Here is a 26,298-nt window from a genome sequence, read left to right on the forward strand (position 1 = left end):
TATTCCACTTCCTAATTTCATCTTTACAACAGCTCTGTGGGAGACCAGGACAGATATCATTATCATTGCCACTTCATAGGTACGGAAACTGAGACACTGAGAAAGTAAGCGTCTTGCTCACAGTCATGTAGCTAATTGGTAATGACATTGGACTGAAGCCCAGGTTGCCCTTTCGGATGGCTGTGTTAACGACTCAGTCACTAATGCGGTGGGGCTGCTTTTAACTGGATGGCACCACTCCCCTAGTTCCTGCAGCTGCCAAAAATCAGACCACGAAGCACAACTCCTTCAGCAGAGCAGGCGGCCTCCGTCCTCCAAGTGGTGGGTCTCCTGAGGGTCACTGCTCCTTAGCAGGAAATGTCCGGGAAGATGGGGACCAGAGGGAGCTAACCTGTGTAAAGACGCTGGTGGAGTGCCTGCACATTGTAAGCACCCGGCAAGAGGTGTTTCCCCTTTCTTTATGTGGTGACCACGACCACATAAATATTAAATTGTTGGCTCCTGAGGAGGTTTGAGCAGGCGGAAGGCCAAATGGCCCGTTCGTTTTGTTTGTTTTTTAGCATTGCAGTCTGGTGCTATAGCAGGGTGCAAAACTGGTTATTCACTGTGACAACCACAGTGGTGTTTAAAATTACATAAGGTAGTCTCTGTGTGTGTTTAAGAAGATAAGAACTAGTGTTTAATAAGATCACTAACCAAAATAGTTAAGATGAGAGGAGTTGGGGAACTAAAACTAGAAGTTTCAAGAAATCAGAGAAATATGCTCACAAAGAATAGCCAATTCTCTACATGCTTCCAGATAGTGGAGGCATTCCAGAGACCTGTTGTTGATTCTGAAAGCCTCGGTTTTTGTTCCATGTATCTAGAAATGGTCATCTTCAGTCTAAACTGACATCGATGCATAATAATTATATTTAGCTACCGACTCATGATATTGCTTTCAAACTATCTAATATGTCTTGTCTGTTTCTAAGTGGAGCAGGTTCAGTAAGAACCTGTGATCTTTATTCCGTTTTCCTTCCCATTCCCCCTCTCTAACCCTGCTCCAGAGCTGCATCCATAGAATGGGTGATCTGTGGTAGGCAAGGGGCAAAGAGGAGCGGATCTGCCTTCTCCTGAGGTCTAAACCAGTCTCTGAGCTTCAGAGACTGAAAGAGGTTCAGGAGTTTCCTCCACAAGAGGTCAGAGGGGAGTCCAGCCAGTGCAGGCCCCAAAAGGACCAGAGGCTCAAACCTGGTACCCGTGTGACAAGAAGCTTTGGGACCCAAATGCAAGGAAGGGAGCCATGGTGTTCTCAGAACAGTTATCTCTATACAGAATGATCTGGGGGATTCTTTTCCTTTCTAGAATTTTTTTTTTCTTTTTTGTGTTTTAAAACTTTTCTACAATGAGCATGTGGTACTTTAATGATCTGAAACAAAATTATCATTTGTAAAAGAGAGGTGTTTGCGTTTGGAGTCCCAGACTCACCTGTTCTGAATGAGGCCACAGTGGTGGAGTTCAGCCCCACGCAGCTCTGACCTGCCACGTGGGTAGTGCTCCAAAGCCCGGCCCCATCCAGACACTTTCTTGACCAGAGACAGCTCCACTGGCCCACTCTGATGACTCTCCTGGGTACACGATTGCTAAGCATATGGAAGAAGTCTTGCCTAGGGGCTGTAGACCCAGAGTGTAGGTTGCTGGTGGCTTTGATGCTCAGGAGCATTGCCTGCCATTCAAACCTAACCCGTTTACATTTCCAGCCTTATCTTGAGCTTCTTCCAGACCCACCTGCCCTTTTCACGTCTTGTTTGCATATTTATACATTCTTAATATAGTTCCCTCAAATTAAGCTGCCCCTCCCCTATCTGTCCACTGGAAAACTAAAAAACCCCTAAACGTCCTTCAAGGCCCAGAGAGAGTACAGCCTCCTTTCAATGGATTTTCCTAATCACTACCCCCAGACAGTTACAACTTCCTTTCTCTGTGCTCCTCCAGCACTCCTCACAGACTTCAATTATTTAGGCCTATAATAGAGTTATTTCTTTGTTGGTTTACCTACCTCACTAGACCACGAGTTCCTCAATACCGTAAAATGGGTCTCATTCATATTTCTGTCTCCAGCACAGGGCTTCTCATTCATTGACTCATTTATCTACCCATCTCCCCAGCCATCATTCCTCAGGGCCAACTCCATGCTAGATAATATCACATACACACAGGTGCGAGACACTGTGACTTATTTGGAAACCACATGCACTTCCACGTAGCCTGGAACAAAGGGCCTGGACCAAAGGGCCTGGACAGCCTGTACTTTTTAAGCCACAGACAACCTTGACCTTGGCCTTGGGAAATCTTGCCTCTTAACCCAGTGTCATGAAGAACGCTGAACCCCTGGGAAAGGCTCCTCTCTCTCATCTGGGTAACCACTTACTCCAAGAAGCAGATAATAACCCCTCAGCCACACCCCACCGCTCCCCATTTTGGCATCTGGATACCCGAGGAGGTAACTGACTCCAGATCTGAAGCCAAGCTAGGAGTCAAAACCCAGGGGTCTGTTGCGAGTCAGTGCCAAGATACCAAGTCTGCAGGCTACCCACTGGCACATTATCTAAAGACTGTTCACCACTCAGCCCCACTGCCCATGAAGGTGCCAGGAAGAGGACTATCAGGGCTTTGATGTTGACACTTCCTGAGGGAAACCGGGTACACAAAATAATTGGCCATCCTACACCCTGGAGTCTAGAAGCACTCAGTCCCCAAGAGGGCTCAGGTGAGTGACTCCTTCTCACCACTTCCCACAGACTCCATTTCACCTCCCTCAGCGGCCAGCCCTCCTTTCCCTGGCCTCAGGGCAAAAAAGCAGGCCACAGGATTAATTGATCACAGCCTCTCCCCTGAAGCAGGCACCGGTCTTCAGGGCTGGGTCCTCTCCAGGCTGGTGTTAGGTGGCAGCCACAGCCCCTGGAGACCTCAGAGCCCGGGAGCTGTCAGTGCCTTTTACTTACCCCTTCTTAATTGCAGAATACACAGATTGCTGGGTAGCACTTTCCAATCCTGTGCCTTTTCCTGGATCCTTTGCCACTTGGCAGCTTGCAGGCAGCTGTGCAAAACAGCAAAGGAACTTTCTCATTTGGTGCCCGTGTCAGAGAGCCTGGAACTCTGTTTCCAGTTTCCCTTTTTTCTTTCTTCCCCCGCCGCACCCCAAGTACTGTTTCGTTCATTTCTCCCTTCAGTCTCCCTTATCCCCACAACATCTTTCTGTAACTCACCTTTCAAGTTCAGGACTCTTCTGACAGCGCCACCCACCCTGTGATCAAAAAGTGAAAGTTACCACTCTGACTGAGGTTTGCAGCCAGGCAGGAGAAGTGATTGAATCTTCCTGTCTAGATTGGAAGAAGTGGGTGAAGCGATTAAATCATCTCCCGCAGACTCTAGGAAATGTGCTGCTGACCCTCTACCCCAGGGGTCAGCAGGCACCAGTCCCTGGGCCTCCACAAATGCCCCGGTGGGCGGACAGTTGCCTGTAGGTAATTGAAGGGGAATGAGGAAACCGGGCTGGCCTCCATGCTGGGGGCCCCACCCACCAGACCTCACAACCCGAATCTGGCCACCAGTCTCAAGAAGCCTTTACCTAAGGCTTCTCCAGGCTGGGGAAGGGGTGCCTCTGGACCCTTGATTCTCAGGAAGTGTCACTCTCTGGTGTCCCCATGGACAAGAAACAAAAGATAGAAGTGACTTTCATCTAGTTGGCGCATCTGTTTGTGGTACTCCAAGGGCTTAATATACCCGGGACCTCTGGGACCTGGCCCGGAAGGGCAGAAGGATCCAGGTCCAGACAGTAGCAGTGTGGCCCCGTCAGAAGATATGGGACAGAGTCAGGAGTAGAGGCTTCTAGTCTTGGCATAAAGGCCAGCTACCCATGGCACCTTAGACAAAGCCTTCATTCATCTCTCTGCTCCTTCCACAAACGTCTGTTGGACTTATTATTTTAGCGTGGGTTCCCCCAAAGCAGATCCTGAGACAAGGAGTCTATTGCAAGTAGTATATTTTCAAAGGGACGCAAGGAAGCACCAGCAAGGGGGAGGGTAAGAGAGCAAAAGGAAGGCACTCAGTCAAGGTTCATGAGCAAACAAGTTCCACTATGGGTACCTGGAGCCAGTGTTGAAATATGCTGCTCCATCATTCCCCCCAAGAGGTGAGGAGCTGGAGTATTTGTGCCTCATTTCCTAGCAGCCATTGGTTAGGAGCTGTTGTCAGAGGATATTAACACCCCCCCACCCCCCAACATGTCTGCCCTATTGTGCAGGTGATAAAGCAGGCTCTGGAGGCCAGAGGTGATGCTGTGACTCTCTGACTCTTGGTCACGTTTCACCTTCTCTTAAGCATCTCATATGCCAGCTCCCAACTAATGTCTATAAACCCAGAAATTCCTCCAGAGAGTCCATAGAGTCAAGCTTCTTCTCTGCATTTAGAATAATTTGTGCCTCTTCCTACACCAGGCAGTTGTGCACATACCCTACATGCACACACATGCACACATGCACACATTCATACATGCAGGTGCACACATATTGGGGACCAACTTCTAAGAAAAAGAGGAGACTGTTCTTATATCCCGGGCATTTAAGGGTCCTACTGAGCAATCTTCCACCTCTACCTCTCCTCCCCTTGCCAGAGGATGCTAATAAGGAAAAGAGTTGCCTCCCTAAGGTCATCTAGTCTCTAACACTTAGAAGGGCCCTGGGTATCCTCCTAAACACACTGCCCTAACACCTCAGGTGTTCCTGTCCTGATACCCTGAGAAAGCCATCTTGGGCTTTTCGGTGTTCTTGAGGATCAGAAACCCAACAATTTCTATGCTGTTTGTAATTTCTATAATTATTTCCTTTTTTTAACCTTAGCATTTAGACAAGCTCCTTTTGAAAATGTCAATCTGTCTTAGCTATAGTAAGGGAAAGGAGGTTTTGTCTGGGATGGGCCCATCTTAAAGAGGAGCAGCATACCTGGGGGAGGGGGAAGGCCAGGAAGGAGGGGTCCAGGTGAGGAGGCCAGGTGTCGGGGAGCTCTCAGCAGCCCCTTCCCCACTGCAGACTCTCTTTCCAAAGCTCTTGTCTGCTCAGACTTGACAGGTGTGGGATCTGTTCCTTAAATGCTAGGTTCATTGCCCACCCTCAGGCTCAGTCCTGTCTCCCTAGGAAGTGTTTAGAACCATAGATTCCCACTGCCCACCCCATCCCCCCACCCTTGAAATATCCCAGAATCTCATCCATCCCCAGGGATTTCCAACTTTCTAAGGTCATCTCAGGCTAATTGTGGTACTCCAATCCATGAAGACATTTTGGAAGAGCTCATGGTTTCATATGGGGTTGGAGGGCGGGGCAGGCAACTGTTTAACCATTTCTGCTGTGGCCCCAGTCCTCCACGTGATATCTGTGTATTTTAATAATAGTCTTCCTAAAACAGTGCCTCCTGGGGAAGTGATAGGGTCATCATGACGTTGTAGGAAAAGCATAAGATGTCACTGTGGGTCAAAAGACACAAGATCTTGAGCTAGTGGGTCTCAAAGGTCCGAGGGTCTAAGGCGCCTTCCTCCTGGAATATTCTGAGATTCTCCCACTCACTGCTCTGTGGCTCTGGACAAGCAGTTTGAGCTCCTTGGAGTCTCAACTTTCTCACCCTTTGAATTTGGTTTCCTAAGGCTCCTACCACGTGTTGATTATATGGTAGAAATTTTGCCCACCCCCAGGACAGACCAATGGGGGAAGGCTTATGCCCAAAGGAAGCCTAGCCCATCCTCAACCCAACTTGAGTACTTACCAGCCACACTGACCACATGCTCTGCAGGGGCGCCTCTACAGCCTGGCGCTTCCTTAGAGCCTTCCTGCCCTTCCTTCTAAGGACCAGTGCCTGTCTGTATAACAAGCTCCAGAGAGACCCTGAAAACTCTAAAGCCATCAGTGCCCTCTGCTTACGCTCCCCCAGCAGCAGCCTCAGCTGAGCTCTCCGCCAGGGGAGGCAGGCAGGAAGGACTGCTGGCTTTACTCAATGAATCGGCGGGTGTGCGGGTGTGCGTGTGTCTGTGCCAAGCTGGCCCCGGTTGATGAGAAAAGACTCCCTGGAGTGAAAGGGAGGGGTAGGAGGGCCTTTCCACCCTGATCAGGGCCACAGATCAGACTTTCCATGCTGTTCTGCACAAACTCCCTGACCTTACAGGCCCCAGCCCCCACCCTCACCCCTCCCTGCACTCACACAGAGGAGAGAGGCCTGTTTATCACTCTGGGTGGGACCCAAGCCTATGGGGAATTGAAAAGAAACAGCCAGCTTAGGTTGCTATTGTTTTGTTTAAACAAACCGCTGGCTGGGCTGACTTGGAGAGGAGTGAGGGGGAGGCTGGGAGCACAGAGCAGGCTGGGCTGGGCCGCTCTGGGCTTAGTCCCCATCTCTCAGTCGCCCTAGAGCCGCCAGAGAGCTATTTCGGGAGAGTGGGTGCTAAGGCTTGGGCCCTCACGTCTTCTCCTGGGAGAGATGGAAATCAGGGGAGGGGCCTCCGTTCCCCAACCCCCTCCCTCTACCCTGGCGTCCCCTGGCTTCTCAACCCCTGGCCACACCTGGGCCCTCTGCCAGCCCTGGGAAAGACGGCCCGATACTGGGGGAGTCAGGGACCGTGCGGGAAGCCAGCCAAGGCAGAGCTGGCCACGCACGGCCCTGCTGTCCCAGGGACTAAATTTGAAGGCTGCCTGGACGCTCCGGAGCAGACAAGACTGCACGAGGGGGCTGGAAGGGTGCCAAAGGACAGAGATCTCACCTGCCCAGGGTGAGGAAAACCAAGTGGGAAGGGGGCCCAAGGTGGAGGGACCCATTCTTCTGCCGTCCTCTGCCCTTTCTCCCAACCAGGGACGAGTCTGGGGGAGGGGATGTTCTGGCAAAGGAGGCCCAAAGTGAGAAAGGTTGGTGGACAAGCTATAGCCCAAAGGGGAAGAGATCAGGGGGCTTCAAGAAGACGGGGGTGGGGCTCTGACTTTGTAGAAGGTAGCCCGCACTAGGAGCTGGGTCACCCAACTGACCCCAAGAGTCTCCACAGAGAAATGAGAGATCTCTTAGCTCCCTGCTCCCAAACCCTCATCCTGAGCACCTCTGTGAGGGGAAGGAGCAGAGGCTGCCTCAGGAGGGCTTGGTGGAAAGACAGCCAGGGCACAGTTAGGTGTTGGCAGAACCAGTGAAGAGCCATGTTAATCACCATCATTAAGGCTATAAAACCCCACACCTAGGGGCCCCGAGCTGTGGCACAGACCCAGGGGCCCTGCTCCAGTCCCTTTCATCTGAGCATCTCCCAGTCCTGCACAAACAATAATTAGCACCCGCCCCCGGGATCGCCTCATTATCCCACAGACGCAGAGCAGAGGAGAAAAGGGAGGGGAAGGAAGAAGAGGGAAACTGAGGCCAAAGAATCTGCCCAGAGGTTGTGGGCTGAGTCCCATCAAGAACTTGCCTCAGAATCAGCGGTCCAACCTCCTCCTGCCCTCCCTGCCCTTCTGGTTACTCAGAAGCCACTGGCCTAATATTCTGAAGGCCCCAAAGAGAACCTGAGAGGTTGGGCTGGCTTAGCAAGGCTGTGAGGATTGCCAGCCCCTGCCTTAGATCTGACCAGACCCCACAGGCAGAGAGTCGTGTCCTATGCCCAGTCTAGGGGCGCAGAAGATGGGAGTGCCCTTCCAGAAGTGTCCTCTCATGTTCAGGGGGTCCATCCCTCACCCCCAGGCCACCCTCAGCGATGCCTGTGTCTGTCCTCTCTCCCCGGACCCCCTGAGGCGCCATTCCAAACCCTATAGCCGGTTCTGGCAACGCATCCCAGGAGCAGCCATACATGTTCCTACTCCTCCATCGTACTCCCTCAGGGAGAGAAAGAAGTCAGCAAAACCTACTTGGACTGAAGTGTGCTGGTATGGCCTTCCGCTGCCCCAGGAGTCTCTCACACCTGTGTCTGTCTCTCATTTCAGGGTGTTGATATGAAGAAAGGGAAGATTCAGGGCCAGGAGCTGTCAGGTGAGTATGACCCTCAAACACCCCTTGCCCCAGCCAGGGCAACGGTGATGGCCACCAGAACCATAATGAAGCAACTCAATGTTGAGACTTCGCAGTGTGCAAGTGCTGGCCCAGGAGTTTACTTGTATGCTCTAATGTCATGTTCACAACTGTGCTTTGAGACCACTGCCACCAGTATGTCTGTTTTAAAGAGAATGAAACCGAGGCACAGACCCACCTGTCCCAAGTCTCATGACAAGTAAGAGGTGGGGCCAGCGTGAAAGGCAAGGGTCTTCAGGAGAGTGACTGGCAGAGATTGGTGGGTCCCTCTCTTCCCTCCGCCTGCCTTCCTGTGTTCCCCTGTACCCAGTCCCACGTGATCTCCTTGCATGGGGCTCTGTAGACCTCCCGGAAAGGGCTGAGCAAAAAGATAAATGAGCCTCATAGTTCTGTGAAGCAACACAGGCCAGATAGGCCTGGCTTCAAATCCCAGCTCCACTGTTTACTGTCCACCTGACTTTACCTCTCAGAGCCTCAGTCTCCTCATCCAGAAAATGGCGACAACACCCATCTTACCAAGTTGTGGTGAGGGTTAAGGGGATATCACAAGGGAAAGCACTTAAGGCCTGGCACCAAGAAGTGGCTCGCCATGTGTATCCCTTCCCTTCCTCCTCATAATCTGTCGCCTCTACTCTTGGAGGGGGGATTCTTCAGGAAAGCCCTGGTGAGGGGGGTTCAGTCTCCCATCTCTCCTGAGGATAAATTCCCAGTTGCACTGAACCAGTGAGTTCCAACCACAGCCTTATGCACACAGATGCACGGACACCAGTCTTTGGCAGCGTGGCACACACCCACACTCCAGTGAGCTTGGCACCCAGCAGCCCCTGGCCTTGCTCAAAGCTGACCCGGCCGCATCTGCCCTCCACACACCATGCACGTGAAGGACACACGCCGGCACCCACCTATGCTCAGCAGCCTTTCTCAGCGTTGGCAGTGTTTGTGAAAAAAAAAATAATGACCCACATCTGCACACACACTGACGGAGACCCTCCAAAACAGCCTCAGCGAACAAGCACACTCTCCCAGCACTCGCACCTGCCCCAGCACAGACCCCAAGTCATACAAACTCACAGGGCTCCTGGCACACCCTGTGCTGTGCTCACTCTGAACACATGCACGCGTGCGCGCACGCACACAACACATGCGTGTATCAGATCTGCAACCAAAAACTCAGGGAGAGATGAATAGTCAGGAATTCCCCTAGCTGCGAGCATGCTGGAGGCCCCAGTGGCCGGAAGTGCACCATGAGGAACAATTCCAACAGCTCCAAATGGCGAGTCCCTCTTGTCTAATGACCAGGAGAGGGAGGTGACCATAAAGAACCAAGCTCCCTCCCACCAGCATCCTCGCTGCAAACACTCCATCCCCACCCACCCCCAGGAAGATTCTTGGCTCTTTAGAAAGGGAGATGAGGCGAAGGGGAGGAGGCAGAGGCACACGATTTGGCAGGAGGCCCCACTGGAACCAACCGCAAAAGTCTGGCCCATAAAACCCCTGCATAGACTTGGGGAAAGAATGAGAGATGTCCCCGCCCCACTACCCCCCTACCTTAGAAAAAGATCTGCCTCCTGCACCGAGGGCAAAGGGGAGGGAGATGGGCCTTCTCCTCCGGAAGAGCCTGAGTGGGCTCCCAGTGCCCCGAGCACCCAGATCCTACACTTCCATGATCAAACCTTTGAACCGAGTCCCACCCACCCCCGTAACCACTTCCAGATCCTCCGGATCCAGCCAAGAAATTGGCTTCTTTGGGAATTGAGTTCATAAGGAAATGCTGAAAAAATAAATAAAAATCTGCTGCCAAACACTCTCACAGAGGAAGATGGGTTTCTCTTGAGGCAGGAAATCCATCAGGATAGACTAAAACAGCAAAGGGATAACACCAACACCCACCAGCCAAGTAAGGCCCAGGAGTCCCACCAGTGCCCAAGACCTTCAAGCAGCTCACTCCTCCTCCTCCTCCTCCTCCTCCTCCTCCTCCTCCTCCTCCTCCTCGTCCTCCCACCACCACCCAAAATAAGGTGTTTCCTAAAGGAAACTACTGAAGATGAGATCCTGCGAAAGATAAATCCTAGTAGTTTGCAGTGGGGTAAGCCCCCGGCTGGGACCCCAGGAAGGTCAGTGGGGACCATGGAAGGCATAAAGAATTATCTTGAGAGAAAAGAGCCAGGGGTCTCTGGGCTCTGTGGGGTGTGGGGCCCATCCTCTGTCCTTCTTCTGCCCCTAGCCTACCAGCCTCCCTCCCCACCAGCACAAAGTGGCTTCCACCGCTACCAGTTCTTCGTCTATCTTCAGGAAGGACAGAACATCTCTCTCCATTCCAAAGAAAACAAAACTCGAGGTAAGGCCTCCCCATCTGTCAAAGCCAGTGTAAATTCTGGGGTGGAAGTGGATGCTTTGTGCATTAATGGGGAAGCTGGGACCTTGACTCCTTACCCATGAGCTTTGGAGGCCGGAGTCAAAGGGTAGTGTTTCTTGAAAGTAGACTGGAATGAGTGTCCTAAAGATTTTAACATCAGATGTGTTCTCCCCCCATAAGTAAGTCCCGCAGATCACGATGGTGGCTTTAGCTGGCCCGGAGCCAGGTAGAGAACCATTTCCCCCATTCAGCCTTGAATGGCATGTGCAGGCAGCTACCCCACAGCACTTCTGCAAGTAATTGTACGCTCTAATTGAGTCTGATCTGGGCAAGAGGGCCCTGGAATGCCACCCTGCCAGTCTGTCTTCGTTGGTCATTAATTGTTCTGTCTGCCCAGTATTGCCACAGTGGTGGGGCAAAAACTTCCCAGCCATAACCCTTCCACTAGCTTCTCTGAGCAGCCCTTCTGGCCTCCTGGAGAGAATCCACTCCCCGTAGCCTCCTGATGGCTAACTGAAGGTGGCCTTGGTCCCCCTCCAACCAAAGCTGGGGAGCAGGAAGGAAGACTCATGGACATCTGGACACTGCCATGCCTCAGGCGACTCACCTGACCCTGTGTGAGCCATGACCCCTCACTGAGCTTTAGATTTCTCTCCAGGAAAATGGGAAATAAAGTATCTCTGTGCACTCTATCACCTCCCCCATTTGGGGGAAGGGAAGAAAATGTGGAATGCACAGATGCCATCTTGGGAGTGCAAACAGCACATCCCCCAGGCTGGCAGGAAGGTGAGTGGGCGGGTGGATGTCATCAGCCATTTGCTCTCACCCAGTGACCTTGACCAACTTCCACCCACTGGGAAGCCAGGAAAGGTATTGTTACAAGCCTGTTGCCCAAAGGCCCCAGAGGAGAGGAAAGTGGAGCCCCAAAAGGTATTGGCTGAGTGAAGGAGGCCTTCAGGTGTGCTGAGCAGGAGCCACCAATCACAGAAGGCTCCGGGCTGCCCTGAAAGCAGAGTTGGTGCAACCTTTCCACTGGTGAACCCTTCCCAGGTGCCCTCAGCATCTTGCCAATCTGTAAATCTGTTTTAAACCGCTTTCCCAAAGACACGCTTTCAAATTTGGATACAGAGAGAAAAGGAAAACAATAATGTATCTTGCCCAAGCCAAGATGAATTTCTCCAGTTCCCTGGATCACTCTCGCCAAAGACGTCATGAGCCCCCTTACACCAGTCCAGGCACTGTGCTTTCTGAGGGCTGAGAACTGGCACCTGAGCCCACGACGGTCCCACAAGAGTACAAGTCTCACAAAGTAAGGCGTGCCTGAGTCCCACTGTTAAGACATCAAGATCACAATGCCCCCACCCTGGGCTAGGATAATGCTCAGACTGTCCCCTGAAGGAGGCTCCGGCAAGATCAAGTGCTTTCTGAGGGGCGGGGTGGGAGGGGAAGGAGAGAGCAGTAGGTGAAGCCAGGAGGAGCATGAAAGGGGGCAAAGGGAGAAAGGAGGTGCCTACCGCAAAGACACTTGCCGTCCACTGTGGCTGGGGTCCTCAGGTTCCACCCGTCCTCCAGAAAACACAGTGGCTTGTGTGCCCTTCCTGTGACACTGGCAGCAGGCAAGGAAGCTCTAAACCTATGCGGCCTGACACCCACCATCAGTCCCTTTGAATCTTTGCCAAAACCACAGTTTCTTGTGCACAGCCCCCTCCCTTTACGTGAAAACTTAGGAACTGGACTCGCATCTGGGCAGGGTCCCTTGGCTTCTGTGTCATTTTGCTTGCCACCCGAGATGGAGGTGGGAAAATCATCCTCCCAGATGGGCCAGGGTACCCGTCCCATCATAGGACACCTTCCTGTGTCTAGCACTGTGCTAGGGGCTTAGGAGAGGATAGGATCACATAGCACAGGGAATGTTCCCTGCCCTCAGGGGGCTTACAGTCTACTTTGAAAACACTTATATAACAATGCAGAGCAGCTTATAATTAAGCACTTAATTGTGTGTTTCTGGCTGTAAGGACAACGGGAGATCGAGTGGATTTAGGGATAGTCCATACCTTCCTAAGATCCCCTTCTCTTCCAGAAGACACACCCTCTTCAGCTGGGAACAGTGCAAAGGTATTTTACTGCAGGGTGAGGAAATCTGTATTTCCAGTCTCCAGCTAGTGATTTGACTTTTGAGCAATTCAACTACCCTCTCTGAGCCTCAGTTCCCCCATCTAGAAAATGAGGGGTTGGATCTAGATGATCTACAAACCTATATGGCCCTGAGGCTACATGGAAGAGGTGCGGCATGGGCTGGGCCTGGGAGAAGGAGGCCATTTGAATCCTTGAGTGAAAGAGAAAAGGCGCTCTGGGCTGGAGAACCACAGATGCAACGATTATTTTGGAAAAGTGAGAAGGAGCACCCCTTGTGAGGAGCAAGCCCAGCAGAGGCCTGACCTTGGTGGGTGCCGTGAAGTGCCAGTAGGTCTTGCCCATGGGAGAAGTAACACACAGCAACCCCTCTTTAGAGGTGACTACGCTGGAGTGGTGGGCAGGCCGGAGAGGAACAAGGGCACAGGAGACCACCAAAGGTGCGGAGATGCATGCCCAGATGAACCCACGGGGCGTGGCAAATGTAGAAGCCGCCCTTGCACACTGTCAGAAGTCCAAGGCCAGGCGCTCTCTGAAGCACCCGCACAGCGCTAGGGGACTCATGGAGCCCCAGGCTGGACCAGCCCCCAGGAGACCAGGATATGGAGCCAAGGAGCACAGGCCCTAGGGCTCACTTTGGTCTAGTTTTCTTTCCATGGGAAGGCGTCCTCGGAGGAACAGGGGAGTCCTAGGATATATGTGCTGTAACCAACCACTTGTGTTTTCTGGATGCACAGGCAGGAACAGCTTCCAGAGACTGGAAGGGAAAGTGGGTGTGTAAGAGCCAGGTAGAGAGGCATCCATGAAGGGTAGTTGACCTGAGCCAGTCCTACTGGATCCTTTCCTCCCTAGGACTTAGGCATGGATGACAGTTTAGGTTGAGAAGCATGTGCGACATTATTCTAGTTGAATTTGTAGGACCGTGAGGGCCAGGGAACATTGCTCAGTGCCAGGGGCTGAAACCCTCCGCAGGGTTTCTCTTTATTCCGTGACCTCAAAACAACATCTATAGGATCAACAAATGGGATATCTTGACATCCATGTGTCACCTTGGACAAGCCACCTCACATCTCTGGGCCTCAATTTCTATATCCTCAAGATAAGGGGTTGGACTAGTTGGGTCTACCACTGAATGACCCATAACAGATTTGCTCCCAGCTTACCGAGTTCCCCCCACCTTGGAGTTCTGCGGGACAAGTGCAGGGAGCAAGTGACCAGTCTTGAAGAACCTATCCAACTCCACACACTTCTGGATGGAGGCCTTCAATCAGATATTGGCCTGCCAGGACCACAGCACAGGCCCTGGAAGGGCAAGCCAACTTTCTTCTAGTTTATGAAATCCTGCCTTCCCATTCCTCCTGCCTTTACACAGCTCCTTCTCCCCGCCATTTTCCCCTCCATGCTGGGCACGATTCACACATGCCCTCTGCATTCGTTGGGATGACAGTAGGTGCCGAATGTGTGTGAGGCAGTGTTCTAAGTGCTGTGGGCACAGAATTGAGCCATGTGGACCAGGTCGGTGTTCCCATGGATGCATGGTGTCACCCGGTGTAACCCTGTGGACAGTTGGGAGTTCACAGAGCTAGTGAAGGGAGATAGATAGCTCAAGCATGACCACATCCCAAACAGGGAACAAGAGTGAAGCTGAAAGAGCCTGACCTGATGCCCTCTGACCATGGCTGGCCCAATTTCACTGACATTTGTCCCAAAGGCCACACCGCCCCTTCCTAAATTTGGGCCTGTAACACATTGGACTTGTACCTCTGTCCAACCCCTCTCACCCAGCTCTAATCCCTCTCCCCTCCACCTTGTATGCCCAAAGCCCAATCTGGCCTCTGGGCTCATCTGTGATTCATGACGGTTTGCCTGCGCATCGGCCTCACAGCAGCCTTGGATTCGGCAGGTGGCTTCCACGTTGTAGAGGAACCAACCGAATGAGTTGAGGGGCCATATCTGAAGAGAGCCCACAGACAGCGCTGATTCGCACCTCATCCATGCACCCTTCTATACCACACGCTGCCACATGCCCACTAATTCCTGCTTAGTTCCCATCAGTGCCCACCATGCTCCCCCTTTGCCTGCTGCTGATCAGGGCTCACCATTTCTCCCCTTCCCCAAGCCTGGTGGCCCCGCCCCCCCTGCAGAATATGAGTCTTGCTGATGGCCCCATCGTGCCTTCCCACGGGGCAGTCTTCTCTCAGCCGACAGGACCCTGCCCTCCCCTGCTGCTGTCCGTCTCCACATGCTCCGTAACACTTGGTTTTGCCTCCTCAGTCACCTGCTTTTATCTCTTTTGTATTAACCATTTTTCACTTGCACAGGCCTCACTGCCACCATGAGACTATAAATTCCTTGAGGGAAGAACTCACCTCTGCCATGTTTCCTTTTTACCACCTGTCCCTGTGCTCAGCCCCCTGTGAAATTTCAGTCAATGAGGATGTTTGTGTATGGGACACACCCATGTACACACACACACACACACACACACACACACAGCTGCACGTTCTCACACCCCCATATTCAAGTCATCGTCAGCTTCCTTTAACACCCGGAAAGACAGCCGCCTCTGTGAGCACCGTGTCCACAGATGAGTTTTGGCATTCACATCCTCCTTGTCCCAACCAGGTGGGCAGGCAGGACCACTTGTGCCCAGCCTCTCCACCAGCCTGCCCTGCTCCTCCCTGGCTGGATCCTGTAGGGCGACCAGGACAGTGGCCATTCCTTCTGCCAGGCGAATAAGGAAACTGACGCCCAGCACAGTGAGTGGCTTGGTCAACCAAGGGTCCACAGTTAAAAGCAAATTACCTTTCTTCTGACTCCTGGGGCGAGGCTCTTTGCTCCTATCACTTACTCACCCACATTCCTCACCCTCACCCCTCTCTCTCCTCACCCAGACCACCTGGGCCCTGGTGTGGGGACAAAGAAAGAGCAAGTCTGTCTTGGAGTCCCGAGTGTCCTTGGCCAGCAGCAGCAGCCACCCAAGGCAGCGTCCCCTCACACCCCCTCCCTGGAGAAGGTGATAGCCAAGCACTGTGTAGACACTAAAAGTCCTGCCGAGCTATGGCCTGTGTGGTGCCACACCTCAGCCACCTGGCCCAGAGGTGTCACGAGCCGGCCTCACGGCCTCAAGCTCCTCTCTCGAGTGAGCGGGGGAAATCCCCTCGCTGCCCCACAAGATGACATGCCAAAGCTTGTTCCAGAAGCATCTCCAAGGCAGTGAGCCCAGGATGGTGCCACAGCACCAAGGGAGCTAACAGGCCACACCAGTCTCGGACACCTCCTTACCGAGGCAGCCTTGGAGGCCTGCAGAGAGACTGCGTCTCTGGGAGGGGCAGAGAAGGGTCCTTGGGTTCTGGACCAGGCAGCCATAACCCACTCCCCAGCATCACAGACACCTGAACTGAGCAGCTCCTGGGTGAGCCACCCACCCATAGAGGTCAGAGAGGAGGGATGGGCTGAGGCTTGCCACACAGTGGGATTTAAGGCTTGCTTGTGGCCTCTAAAGGCCTGAGGGGCACCATGGGTGATTGAAACAGTAGGCACTGTGAAAACACATGTTTTCATGGGCAGGAATGCAGCAGAACTCCGAGAAGTGTCAACAGTAGGAGGCATTGATGTAGAGGAACTGAGGCTGGGAGAAAATCCACAGGCCTGGTGGCAGTGAGCTAGAAGTACATGGTATAGGCAAACGTAGAAGGAAGAGTGCCCTGCCTGCAGACCATCCCCAAACACGCACACAGACACACACAAACACACACAGCCCACTGCAAAACAGCCCCTACCCCCTGCCATGACCTCCCATGGTGGTTCACCTGGCCAGGCCCCAGAACCCACCCCCCCCCCACCCGCCCCAGGCCCAGCCCCTGAATCACTGTGTGGGCTTGTGTCAGGCAGTGGGGCCCCACCCACCTGGCAGAGCGGGTAGGACTGGGGGCCTGGCGGCGGCCCAGATGGGGCCATCCTGGGCAACTCTCAGACAGGCACCCTGGCTAGGAACTGCCTGCAACCTCCACAGGCCGCAGGCAGCCCTCTTCAGGAAGCACGCCCCAGTCAAGCCAAACATCAGTCGTCCAAAGCGGTATTGAACAGATCAGCAGGAAACCACAGATAATCCCCAAATTTCACCCAGAGTTCCAGCCAGCCACCACCAGCAAATACTGGAATGGAGCAGCGGAAGCTTAAACTGACAGGTTTGAGCCTCCTCTCTTGCTCCCTTCCCCACCCCCAGCCCCAGCCTCAGGACCAAGGGGGACATCCTGGGTGATCCATTTCCCCGGGTAATTAGGAATTGCACTTCCACTCTCCAATCCTCCCGAGTGCTCCAGAGGAGCTGGGTGACCGCTCCCCACCTCAGAACCACCCCCCCCCCAGCATCCCCACCCTCTCACTCCTGCCAAAGTCAAAGTGGTCCCCTCTGCCCCATGCCTCTCAAGCCAGCAGGATCAGCCACTCAGCAAATATTCTCCAGGAGTAATTGGATGTGATGGAACGAGGGCTTTTCAGCTCCTGAGTGGAAGTCTCTGGATGTCATTTAGTGGCACAAAAAATAAGAGGCCCGGGCCTCCCGCCTACCACCACCAGGACATCATTAATCTCAGCAGAAAGGCATCAGTGCCTCTATCACTGCAGCCAGCCCTGCGAAGAGCCAGACAAATTACAGACCTGAGCCAGGCGCACGATGGGGCGGTTATTAGGCTGGCGTTCAATTTTTGTTTTTTCTTCGGGGCCACTGTCCCCTAGGGGGAGAGTCAGGGGTGGGGGACAGGGAAGAGGGTGGCCACCTTGGTTAGATACACCTCACCCGCCTTGGGAGACAGGGCCACTCAGTGCCAGTAGAGGCCCCAGCAGCTCAACTCACAAAACAGCTCAGAGGAGGCCAAGCCCAAGTCTCAGGACCCCACCCCCTTGTTCTCCAGCCACAGGAGTGGAGGCCTCCCTCCCAGTGGGGGCTTCCCAGCCCCCACTTGCCAGGCTGAGCAGGAAACACTTGAGGGCCCCAGGAGGACCAAATGGCAAGTCATGTGGGAAATGTCCCTGGGCTACAGGTAGGACACACAGGGAACACTGCCCTGTGCTACTGGGAAGGCCTAAGAGTAGATCCGCTGAAGAGACGAGGGCGAAGCTAAGGATGGGACCCCATCCGCCAGGAGCTGCAAAGCTGTGCTGCTGGCCAAGAGAAGGCCTGAGAAGGCCTAGCTTGTTACTAGTCCAGGGTTCATTGTCTTCTATTATAAACCCGTTGAGGACAGGAGCAGGGCCTCCATCCAGTATACCCCCCCATGCCTAGCGGACACCAGGCTGCGGCTCCCAGTTGGGCTGTCAGTCTCCCCTCAGCCCAGAGTTCGCACATTCCAGCAGAGGAGTCACCCATCCCATGCCCACAAGTCCTCCGAGGGGGAGGGGCTGGCCTAGGAGAATATTTCTCAGTCCCCCACAGACTGGGGAAGCTGGGGGCAGAGAGTGACTACAGCACCTGCCCCAGGGCAATTCCCACACATTCCAGCCATTGCTGCCCCTGGGACTCAGGGGCAGAGGATGAGTAACTGAAAGCTTAGAGCCCCTCTCCCAGCTGTTGAAGACACTGTCTAGGGGAGATCAGGCACACAGTAGTGGCTCCGAAACCTCCCCCCACCTCCGCCCCACAGCTTTAGGTAAGCTGACCCAGCACTCACTCCCCTTGGCCCATTTGTGGAACATCTGTAACATCTAACATCCTTCATCGCCAACATCTTCCCTATCAGCCCCAACCAGTGGGTAAGAGATCAGCCTCTAGTTTTTCGGAACGAGAACGGTGTGCCCTACGGTTGCGCAGGGAACAATGGGCACATCACGTGCAGCAGCCCCGCCCTGAGGAGACCCAGCCTATGTTCCAACCACTGGGTGGTTCAGGAAACAGGCGTCAGACATCCTCCTCCTCTCTCCCTCCTGCCACAGAGCCCTTTGCAGTACACTCACTACCCCTGCCCTGGACCCAGGAAGAGCCCATCCTGGGTGGCCCCAGGGTCCAAGGGGAGTGGCCTGAGCACAGCCAGCATCACCACCCTCTTCCTGCATGGCAGCAGCTTCTCTGCAGCTCCAGGATCGGAGCAGTGCCATACAGGATGGGACTTTCCTCCAAATGGTGACCACGAAGCCACAGCCTCCGAGCTCCCCATCTCTCCACACACACACACACCCCTGAGGGCCTGACTCACCCCTCTTCCTTCTAGAACTTGCAAAGGGTCAGTTCCTCTTGCCCTTTGTGGCAGGAAACGGGGGCGTGAGGAGTCACAGCCAAACCAGGGGAGGAGGCAGCAGGAGGCTAGCAGCCAGCAGCCTGTACCCACTCTCCTGAGGGACACAGGGCCTGGTTTGAGGAGCTGCCTAAGAACCACAGCATTGTCGGACATGTGACCGGGAAGGAGCTGTGAGGCTCCCAGGGCACTCCAAGCTCAATCAAGAGAAGTCCTCTGAATTAGGGAAGAGCAAATCTGCAGCAGGGGAGCGAGGTCTCCCTCGGGGTGCAGGGGATTTCTTTCCACCAACTTGCCCTGATCTCGTGATGAGAGTTTCAATTCCCTCCTGGCCACCAAGGTTTCTTCCTGCCCTACTCAGTGGGGAAGGCCCCCTTGTCCCCATGCCTGCCACACACCAGTTCACCCATGAGCCCTTTTCCTGGCTTGCACATGCATAGACATGCATGCATGTACAGACATACACACCTGCACGCACTTTCCCAGGCTCCCTGGGTGTGAAGGCCACCAGGCCAGTGCCTCCCCACCTCACCTCCTGGTGGAAGACCCCACAGCACTCAGTTGCCCACCTGTCACCCAGCAGCCTACCCCCAGGAGAGACTCTCCCAGGGCCCAGCATCTCTCCCAAATCCGAGCATGGAGTCACCAGATCGGACCTAAGGGAGCATGAAGAGGCCCTTCCCTCCATCATTGCCCCTAAGAAGCATTCTCACTGGAACCCCATCTTGTGCCCCATCCTCCCATGTGAGCACCGGGGATAAAAATAGTCTCCCCTTATGAGGATTAAGTAAGTGTATGAATATGCATGGAGTTTCTGGCACATAGGAAGCGCTATATGGATGTGTTATTACTATTATTATTATTATTATTTGCATTATCCTTATTATTGTCTTGTTTCTTTGGATTAAAACATTTTTGTTTTCCTTGAAAACCTCTTTGAAATGCAAACATCCCCTGCAGGGTGGTGTGGGGAGGAAAGGATGATAAGTGGAGTAACAGCACATCAAGGGACTTGCTTTCTTCCTTGTTAAAAAAGGGTAGTGCGTGGGGGTACCTGGGTGGCTCAGTCGGTTAAGTCCAACTCTTGACTTTAGCCCAGGTCATGATCTCATGGTTCGTGAGTTTGAGCCCCGCGTCGGGCTCTGTGCTGACAGTACACAGCCTGCTCAGGATTCTTTCTCTCTCTCTGTCCCTCCCTTGCTTTTGCACTCTCTCTCAAAATAAATAAATAAACTTAAAAAAAAAAAAAAAAAAGGTAGTGGGTCCAGACAGAGGACCACAGGCGGGTAGATGGGCAGCTCTGTCCAGGCTGCAACCCTCGCCCCTGTGCATTAAAGATTACTCTCCTCCACCTGTCCACTGCCTAGCTCTGCTCCAGGCAAGGTCTTCCTTGAGCACTCCCTCCACTCAGGGAAGGGTGGTCAATTTACCCCTCACACACCAAAAAGAAAAAAATACAGGATGCCCAGTTAAATATGAATCTTAGATAAACAAGGAATGAATTTTTGAGTAAATTCCATGAGTATGTGGGACATACTTACAAATTAGTTGTTGTTTCTCTCAAATTCAGGTTACAGTGGGCATCCTGTGTTGTAGCTGGCAGTCATGCACAGAGGGTGCCTGAGGCCCAGGGTTTGGGAAACAGAGCGTGGGAATATGCTTGTGACCACTTTCCGCAGCTTCTCCCCAGTGCCCCGGGCTGCGCCCTCCTTGCCCTGCTTCTAGGCCTGTCCACACTTGCCCCAGAAGAGGCCCCTCCCCCCCACACACACAACCCCGTGCTCTCTCTCCTTGAGGCGCACCTGGGCACCAGCCGGGGACTTCTTAACCATACTGCAGGATCCAGGTGCTCAGGAGGAGGGAGAGCCCTAGCCATGTGCCCTGCCCCCCAACCTCAGCCACAGCCAGGGATCTGGGGAGGAGGTTGAAAGACTGACGCAGACACTGGGGCCGGCCTCAGCCCCAGCAGCTGGGGTGACCACGTGTGAAGACTAGAAGCCTTTAAGGCCTCAGTCTTGGGGTGAGGAGAGCCCGCAGAAAAAGAGAGGTGGGTGGAGACAGTGGGTAGCCCACCCAATGGGGCATCTTTCCGCATGTGAGAAGGCAGAGTCATGCCAAATAAAGGGCCCTGGGGAAGGAAACCAGTCCAGATTCACTCCTCATTGTTCCCTGGGGAGTAGTCTCTTCCCAGACACTCTGCTAACATCCAGCTAGGAGCCAGAAGCACCTGGGCACTCTGCCCCCCACGGCCCAACGGCCAAGGTCCTTACTTGCTGAGGCCTCCACGTCCTCAGAGCGGCCTCCCTGTCAGGCCCTGCCGCTCCCAGGCCGTGGTTCTCTCTCACGGCCTTCCTCTGGTCTGTCCTTCCAGGCAATTGGAAGATGGACAAATTCCTGAACCGCTTCCACCTGAGTGAACCCGAAGCGAGCACCCAATTCATGACTGAAAATTACCAGGATTCCCCAAATTACCAGCCTCCCGCAGGAGGAAGCAGTGAGCCCACGGACAAACCCAAACAGAGTTAACTGCCGGCCAGACATCAGGCTTTGTGTTGCAGGTGTGTGTGTCCACAGTGCCCATCAGTGATGGTCTGGGCATGGAACCCCTTCTCTCCCAAATTAAAAAAAAAAAAAAAAAATCATCCAGGGCTTACTGGCTGGATGTGTTGCTTCCTAACCTGTTCTCTTTCAAAAACTAAGAAGAAGAAATCAATCGATGTCCAGCACTAGGAACCTGGGGCTTTGCTGTAAATGCAAGTGTGTGGGGTGCGGGTGGTGCTGGGATATGATGGATAGGAAGTGGGGGTCCCTAGGCCTCACCTGTCACTGAGGCACTGCAAATCACCTATCTTCTCTAATCTGCTTCCTCTGTTGTGAAATCGAGGTAGGAAGAAGAGTTGGGGCAGTTGGTTTGTCACCATGGTCCATTCCAACTCTAACAATTCAGCATCATTCATTGAACAGGTATTGGCACCAGGTATGTGCCTGACCTCTTCCACTAGATGCTGGGGATACATATGGGAACAGGGTAGGCAAAACCTAAGGCTTGCTTCATGGAGCTTACAGTCCAGGATGGGAGGGAAAGGTTCATCAGGTGACCACAACCAAATTACAACAAATGTGCCAAGTGCTATGAGGGCATGAAGGGACCTGCTTTGTGGTGGAGGGGGCATGGTCAAGGCTCAGGTGAGGCCTGTCAGAGGAAGTGGGGTTTAACTTCAGAGCTGAAAAGTGTGGTAGGGGTTAACTGTGAATGGGGATGGGTGCCGGAGACCGTGCCAAAGAGAGGGAACACTACCTCCGAGCTCCCGTGGCTGGCAGGGGCATGCGTGGCATCTTCCAGGCCCGTAGTGTGGCCACCTGGACAGATGGGCAAAGACCATGCCACGTCTCGCAGCCATGCTAAAGTTTCAAAGTGTACTCTGAGAGCAATGGGAAACCACTGAACAATAAAATAAGTAGATTGGAGGGGAAGAACGAGTATAATCTGATTTGTGCTTTCAGAAAACTCTGAAGAAACTCCCTGGTGTCTGCAAGGAAAGGATTTTCGTCCCCTAACTCCCCTGGATGTCCTCTGAAGGTCCCGTGGCTTTCCCACCCAGGGTCCCCTTGGAGGTACCTCTTTTGCTACGGTCTCGTTCCCAGGCTAAACTCAAGTTCCTCGACTCCCCCACCCCCAGCTCCAGTCCCCTCAGCACCCCCACCCCCTCACTGCGCCTCCACACTCAGTTTCCCTCCAAGAGTTAATAGCCCCCGCTCTCCTTGGCCAGAATACAGCAATGTCGGTGATTCATGTGTGCAAGGTGCCTTGAGATCCCCAGATGAAAGAGGCAGGCTGCAGCTGGACACAGGGCTGTTGCCTTCTTAGAGCCATGCCCCACATTAGCTGGAAGGCAGAGGGGCCCCGGCCAGCCACTCAGCCCAGCTGAGCATATCTTAACTAGTTGGAGGATTTTAGTGGTGGGGCTCTGAAGGACGAGATGAGGTGGGAGACTGAGGTTGTGAAGGGAACCGGACCATGCTTCCTCCCACCATTGATGGATTTGGCTCCCATCTAGGTGATGGACACTAAAGTCATGTTCTGTCGAAGGGCCTTCTGATGCCAGCCCAGGCAGTAGGAACTCCCCGTTCTCTTCACCTTGGCAGGCAAGCTTGTCGGCAGCGCTAAAAGGAGAAGCAAAGGGAAGTGTCCATGTGCAGTGTCACGGCAGGCAGCCTCGGAAGGGACGCTCTGGGTGTGTGTGTGAACCTCACACTCCTGAGCCCTTCTCCCTGCAGCCCCCACCCCACCAGGCCTGGAGTGTAATTGGCAGCTCCCGTTGGTGCCCAAGGCCAGGATAAATAGCAGGTCAGCTTGCTAGAGCAGCCCCAAATCGAGACACATCCTCCCCTCTTCTGCTTTTAATTCCTTGTGGCTAGCATGTTTATTTTGGGTGAGGAAAAAAAATCGGATGTTTATCCTTCGAGGAAATTATCGGCTTGCTTTCCTTCCTCCCCCCCCCCCCCCTTCTTTTCTCCTGGTTTTTTGGGCTTTGAGTTCAACTGCAGGAGAGACCCCCACCCTCCTGGCCCCAAAACGTGAAAAAAGAACAAAGCTGGCCCAGGCTCTAGGCTGAAGCCAGCCCTGCCAGATGGCCCCTGAAAGCCACGGAGAAGGAGGTCCAGTGTCAGGAAAGGGAAACCTAGAGGCCAGGGACACCTTGGAAAAGTCACCCTTGACTCAGTTCTCTGCCTGCACAAGACTTTGGGCCTCTTCCCCCTTTTCTTTTCACTGCCTCCTCCAGGAAGAAACAAAATGAGCATGTAGATTGCTTCGAGATCTCTAATGAAGCAGTTAAGAAAGATGTAAGGGAGCATTGTTAGTGAGCCCTTTGCAGGGGTAGGAGAACTGACATTATTATTATCATCATTATTATCAGATAGTGTTTGTTGAGCACTTTCTGCATGCCAGGCACTGTGCCCTAACAAGTGGCATCGCATTTAACGCATTCCTGCCCTGCTTCCCTGCCTTCACGCAGATTCTCTCCTTCCATTGTCACAACCTAATAACATAGCTGTTGCTCTTCTCATTTTATAGATGAGGAAACTGACATTCTGGTTAAGTTGAGGAACGCACTCCCTGTTCCGTAACTAGTAGCACTGGCATCTGGTGTTAACTTAAGCCTTCTCACGCTAGGTACTCAGAGATAAGCAGTGCTCTCATTTTACTCTCTGAGCTACATAAAATAAAGGCCAGACCTTCTATTTTTTCAGAAGTGAGGTGGGGCAGAAGGAAGGCTGGGAGTTTCAGAAGAATTTAAGGGGAGTCTCACCCAGCATCTTCCCTACCCCCAGCTTCAGCTATTCTAGACCAAGTGTGATTTGTGAGGAGGGCCAGCTCCTAGACGTTCACGGCAACAGCCTGGTCTGCCACCCACCCCCCACCACCACCTGCCCAAGGCAGCTACCCCAACGGTTTACCGCCCTCAATGCATTGAATCACCCGTCTCCCCAAGAAACTCACCTGTGTGAAAACTGCTCTCAGGGAAGGGAGAGACGTGGAAAAGGAGGGAAGGCCATATGGGAAGACTTCCCGGTGACAACGATGATGATAATGATGATGGCAGTGGTGGTGGTGATGGTGGGTCCAGGTTACCCCTGAGAAACCACGGGAGAGAAGGAAAGCCTGGTAGATGCTTTAAGTGGTGTAGTTTAAAACCTTTTCTTACTTAGCAGACTTAAATTCACATAGAATCTCTACCATTGATAGCTCTGTGACCTCAGGGAATTTACTCAACTATTCTGGACCTGTTTCAACTGCAAAAAAAAAAAAACAAAAAACCAGTATAATGAAAAAACCTTGGAAATAAGTGCCTTTCCTAAAGATCTGTTGCAACAGTTAAATGAGATAGCAGACAAGGCACCCAGGCGCAGTGCTTGGCATGCAGGCTGTTGAGTAAATGCGTGTTTTCCTCTCCTTCCCTGCCTCCACTCCCCTGCTCTGCTCCCCACCTGGGCCAGAGCAAGTAGTGTGGCTTCGGGTAGTGAGAAAGAGCCACCCTCCCCAGATGAGAGTCCTTCCCAAGAGCCCCATCTGAGTCTCAGTGGCCCCAGGGAAAGGGCTGACTGCCAAGGGATCCTCAAGCCCCAGCCCAGCATCCCCCTCCCAAGCTCAGCGAAACATTGGGAGGCTCGGATCAGGGAAGACAGCCCAGTTCCTTAGCAACTAACAAGCATTTCTCTGTAAAGACAAAGACCCTTCACTCAGAATGCTCCTTCCTACCGCCCCCCCCCCCCCCCGCCTCTCCAGGTGTCTGATGCACTTTGCAGGAATGGGGCTAGGGGCTGCCCACCCCCTGCCCAAGTTTAAGGCCTTTTGCCCCACCCTCCTGGCCATCCTGATATTACCTGTAATTATCCCACAGCACCTTTCATCCTGGTGCTAATTAACCTTCCCATTTACCCCCAGGAGCTGCTTGGAGACACGTGAGGCATGCATACACACACACACACACACACACACACACACACCCTCCTGCATGTACATATATACACAAATGCCCATATTCCCCCTTCAGAGACCCTTGCTCCATTTTCAAGATTAGGAAACTAAGGTTCTAGAGAGGAGCCAATTCCTTGAGGGTTCCCATTTGCCTTCTGAGTACTCAGAAGGCAAAACAGGAGCTGAATAGTCTGGCTCAGGGAGAGGGGGACACAGGGTCCCCCTTAGCATCCTGGTGGGAGAGGGACCAGGAAAGAGAAAAGCCTTTGGAAAAGACTTGAAGAAAACTGAGCCAGGACAGACAGAGGTCTCGGCTCAGTGCCACCTTGGGGCCACCAGACACAAGTTGTCCTGCTTAACACAAAGAGGACATTTCAAAGGGAAGAAAGGAAATATTTTGATTAAAAAAAGAAAGGAAGAGAAAGAGGCAGAAAAAGAAGGAAATAGAAAAGAAAGGCATGGCCATCTGGTCGGATGTAGGGACCTGATTTTAGTACCATTCACTGCTGTGTGAGCCTGGACAAGTCAGCTGGCCTCTCTGGGCCTCACTTTCCTCATCTATAAAATAGCTTGGGATGGGTGTTTCCTGAGGTCCCCTCTAGCTGAAAATTCTGCAACTCTATGTGCCTATTTTGGGGAATGGTAGAAAAAGCCACTACTACTGTCCCTTTGGCCGGATAGGAGTGGGGATAGGTGAGAGGAAGCCACCAGAACCAGGTAGAACCTTGGGATTGAGAATAAAAAGGAGCCAAATGCGGGGCGCCTGGGTGGCGCAGTCGGTTGGGCGTCCAACTTCAGCCAGGTCACGATCTCGCGGTCCGTGAGTTCGAGCCCCGCGTCAGGCTCTGGGCTAATGGCTCAGAGCCTGGAGCCTGTTTCCGATTCTATGTCTCCCTCTCTCTCTGCCCCTCCCCCGTTCATGCTCTGTCTCTCTCTGTCCCAAAAATAAATAAATGTTGAAAAAAAATAAATAAATAAAATAAACAAAAAGGAGCCAAATGCATTTGGCTGCAGAAGTCCCTACCAGGAGG

At 53.1% G+C, this 26,298-nt stretch overlaps 1 protein-coding gene across 4 annotated transcripts in view; it reads left to right on the forward strand.

Moving 5' to 3' along the window:
• The window catches only part of PEBP4 (phosphatidylethanolamine binding protein 4), a 215,461-nt gene extending 192,934 nt beyond the window's left edge, over positions 1 to 22,527 (forward strand). For 3 of the 4 annotated variants that reach the window (XM_042934578.1, XM_042934579.1, XM_042934581.1), the window contains 3 exons: positions 7,980 to 8,025; positions 10,289 to 10,402; positions 21,158 to 21,574. In XM_042934578.1, the coding sequence (XP_042790512.1) occupies positions 7,980 to 8,025; positions 10,289 to 10,402; positions 21,158 to 21,312 (315 nt within the window). In that variant the 3' untranslated portion in view covers positions 21,313 to 21,574. Of the gene's footprint in view, positions 1 to 7,979; positions 8,026 to 10,288; positions 10,403 to 21,157; positions 21,575 to 22,290 lie in introns of those variants that run through there. The other variant, XM_042934580.1, reaches the window with a different exon arrangement.
• The last annotated feature ends 3,771 nt before the right edge of the window (positions 22,528 to 26,298 follow it).

The sequence above is a fragment of the Panthera leo genome, chromosome B1, assembly GCF_018350215.1.
Source record: "Panthera leo isolate Ple1 chromosome B1, P.leo_Ple1_pat1.1, whole genome shotgun sequence".
NCBI classification, from domain to species: domain Eukaryota; kingdom Metazoa; phylum Chordata; class Mammalia; order Carnivora; family Felidae; genus Panthera; species Panthera leo.